The sequence below is a fragment of the Triticum urartu genome, chromosome 2A, assembly GCF_056163025.1.
Source record: "Triticum urartu cultivar PI428250 chromosome 2A, HENAU_Tu73, whole genome shotgun sequence".
Taxonomy (NCBI): Eukaryota; Viridiplantae; Streptophyta; class Magnoliopsida; order Poales; family Poaceae; genus Triticum; species Triticum urartu.
This window is the reverse complement of record NC_141874.1, coordinates 664203575-664207051: the sequence shown is the minus strand read 5'-3', so window position 1 is coordinate 664207051 and position 3477 is coordinate 664203575. Positions and strand designations below refer to the sequence as shown.

The 3477-nt window shown below is 49.6% G+C and overlaps 1 protein-coding gene across 1 annotated transcript; it reads left to right on the top strand.

Annotated features, from left to right (window-relative positions):
- The first annotated feature begins 1727 nt into the window (after positions 1-1727).
- On the top strand, positions 1728-3190 carry LOC125533943 (uncharacterized). The gene is made up of 2 exons (XM_087544809.1): positions 1728-2071; positions 2171-3190. Exons 1-2 carry the CDS (start codon positions 1819-1821, stop codon positions 2950-2952), a joined length of 1035 nt encoding a protein of 344 aa, XP_087400935.1. The 5' UTR covers positions 1728-1818; the 3' UTR covers positions 2953-3190.
- Positions 3191-3477: the final 287 nt, after the last annotated feature.

The following is a 3477-nucleotide window of genomic DNA, read 5'->3' as shown; positions in this document are numbered from 1 at the left end:
TTCAGTGCTTACTAGATCACGATGGCGCGCGTTGCCGCGCTCGTCCATCTAGGGAAAAGAACTACTATACAAATATTTAGAAAACTTGAACAATGGAAACATTTGGTAAAATTCAAACTAATTGAATTTCGATGTGTTGACACTGATGGTGGCGCATATTTACATCAAGTTTGGAACCTATACACTCACATAAATGCTTTCGTTTTTACATTTTCTCTTTGTCCAGTCATTAGAAGAAGATGCAAGGAAATACATAGAGCAAAAATAATACATTATTCTATCTTGTAAAGGCTAGCATATTCTATTCTTGCAGAAGATCAACATCAACTCTAATACTTGAGTAACATTCCCGATAGTTCAGCTTACATCAAATAGTTTGTACGGACTAAACCATCCAATTTAAGATCTAGTGTGATATTACAGTAGTGACAAAAGTAACAGAGAAGAAACAAAGTTTTAGCAAGCTTGAATTCATCAGTCAACAAACCATTTGGAATGCTCATGAAAATTAATCAATGACTTAAGAGAAAGAAACAACATGAGCAATCGTCCGTATAACAGGGTACAAAGATGAACTGATCGAAGTCAAGTCCTAGCATGTTGAAACAAAAGTGATTTATATCCTCATTCTGTAAGGAGAGGCGTCAATAAACTGACGTTGAATATTTATATTCTCTCGTCTTCTTTAGTACGTAGATTTCCTTCAACAGTTATTGTAACATGAATGTGCATACCCCAGCCAAATGAGAATATAAGGATTTTTACCAGAATTGACCAGATTTCGTGAACAATCACCAAAGAGAACAGCCACGATTAGCACTATCAACTTCGAGGAAAGAGAGAGGGGAATCAAAATGTAGGCCTGCACTTTACGGTGGACTGTTACTGAAGGAATACCATCGGCCTTGACCCTCCTCATTATGGCGCCGCCGGTGGTTTCAGGGCTGACATTATAGAGCGACAGAATGGGAAGGGGGGACGACCTGGGCCGATGGGGAAGTGGAGGTGATGCTCGTGGGCTTGTGGCGCTGGATGCAAAAAACAAAATACTCAGCTGATTGACGAACGAGAAGCCGCCCAAGTCGATCTCCGGAGCAGCGGCCCGATAACGTTGGGCAAGCCTGGATGAGCGGGGCGACCGGTGAAAAGGTGCGCTGTGCAACAGAACGATCTGCAGCGTTAAACGAGTTGATCGGATGGTTCAAAACGTCAAATCGCTGTGGAAAGTTGTAGCTCGCTAAGTTATACTGTTTAGTAATAGTCATCGCTCGGTGCATAAACAAGAGCTCCCGTCTTGATCAACGGCAGCTTTTCCAGATTCTCAAAATTTGACTTGATCCCAGAATGATGCAACAAAATGAATATGACGAGAGAGTAAAAGGGTACGAGATATGTATTGTAATCAAGGACGGCGAAACGCTGCGGATCGCTTCCTTTAGCAGGCTGCTAAGCACATGCGTTGGCCTCTTTCCTTGAAGATTAAGATGCATCCTGGCAATCTTGCCCTGAAAACCTGCTACGCTAGTACACAGAGTGTACTGTACTTATATACCTACATTGCATGTATATAAGACAGGAGCTACGTATGTACCTATGCACGCAAAGTGAAGTCTTTTCCGCTTCAAGCGAGCGGCGCAGACAAGCGACATTTACCAAGTAAGATAGATTGGTGTCAACTCGATCGATCGATCGCCCTATAATTATAAATTGCCAAGGAGCCATGCATACAAACGTACCCATTCAACTTCCATCAATCAATAATCGATCAGCAACAAAAGCACCGTGATAGTAACTAGTGACAGCGTGAGGGCGTTCGCAATGGCGAGGCGTCTGGGAGTCGTGCTGGCTTTAGCGGCTGTCGTCCTTCTCGCCGCCGCGGGGGCCGCCACCGCGCAATCCAAGCCACGGCCACCCAATGCCAATGGCCCGAAGCCGAAGCCGAATCCGATAAGCGTCAAGTGCAGTGAGAGTCCCAGGGTAAACCCCTACTGCTCCAACCAGAGGATGGACTGCCCCGCCAACTGCCCCCAGTCCTGCTACGCCGACTGCAAATCATGCAAACCCGTCTGCGGTGAGCACTCCACCATGTCTTAACTCTGCAGGTACAACTATAAACAGTAACGCTTGATTTTGTTGGCTAATAATGGTTGTGGTTCATGCGTTCGTGCAGTGTGCAACACCCCGGGGGCGTGCGGCGACCCGCGGTTCATAGGCGGTGACGGCAACGCCTTCTACTTCCACGGACGCAGGGACGCCGACTTCTGCGTCGTCTCCGACCGTGACCTTCACATCAACGCACACTTCATCGGCAAGAGCGGCCACAGCGGCATGTCCCGGGACTTCACCTGGATCCAGGCCATCGCCGTGCTCTTCGACGGCCACCGCCTCTACCTCGGCGCCAGGAAGACCGGCACCTGGGACGACGCGGTCGAGCACCTAGAGATCATCCTGGACGGCGAGCCCGTGTACCTCCCCTCCGACCTGGTCGAAGGCGCCAAGTGGACCTCCAGCCGCGTCCCCGAGCTGTCCGTGACCCGCACCAAGGCGGCCAACGGCGTGCTCGTCGCCCTCCACGGAAAGTTCAGCGTCAGGGCCAACGCCGTGCCCATCACCGAGGAGGATTCGAGGGTGCACCGCTACGGCGTCACCGCCGACGACTGCCTCGCGCACCTCGAGCTGGCGTTCAAGTTCGACGCGCTCACCGACGACGTCCACGGTGTGGTCGGACAGACGTACCGCTCCGACTACGTCAACCATTTCGACGTGAGGGCCTCCATGCCCACCATGGGAGGAGATGCCACCTTCACCACCTCCAGCCTGTTCGCCGCCGACTGTAGCGTGGCGCGCTATGGAGTCAGCCGTGGAAACGACGGTGCCGCGGTGCTATCTGAGCTCTCTGCTGTCACCTGTGCCAGTGGCATGGACGGCAAGGGTGTCGTGTGCAAGAAGTAAAACGCTTCTTGCATGCATATGGCGACTGTTGTGTACTGGCCGTGCATGTCTGCATGCATGCACGGTTGACAAGTACGTACAGTACTTCACATGAATAAGCAAAGGGCATAATTTGATGTGTGTGGGACTTGGAACTTTATATTATCATCAAAGAACTAGTATGTGCCATTTGCACTATATGTTGCATCAACGAAGAATATCCTATCAAATTTTACATTCAACTATTGATTAAATTTCACCTCGGAACTTTTGCACTATTGCATTTCTTGCGTCGAGATCTTCGAAAGTAGATCATATGTTAATAGGTTTAGACGAACTTACATCTGTTTCCCGGTGATCCTGGGGCTCCCTTCTCCTCCCCTGGGTGCTCCGGCGGTGACGGGAGGAGAGGGGAACGTAGGGATCTTGTCCGGTGTATAGGGTAGTAGGGTTAGCCGGTTAAGTGAGTGCTCTTCGTCCAGCATTGTTTGATGGTGATGGCTTCAGGGATAAGAATAAGTATACCTCGGATCCGGTTCCATCTCG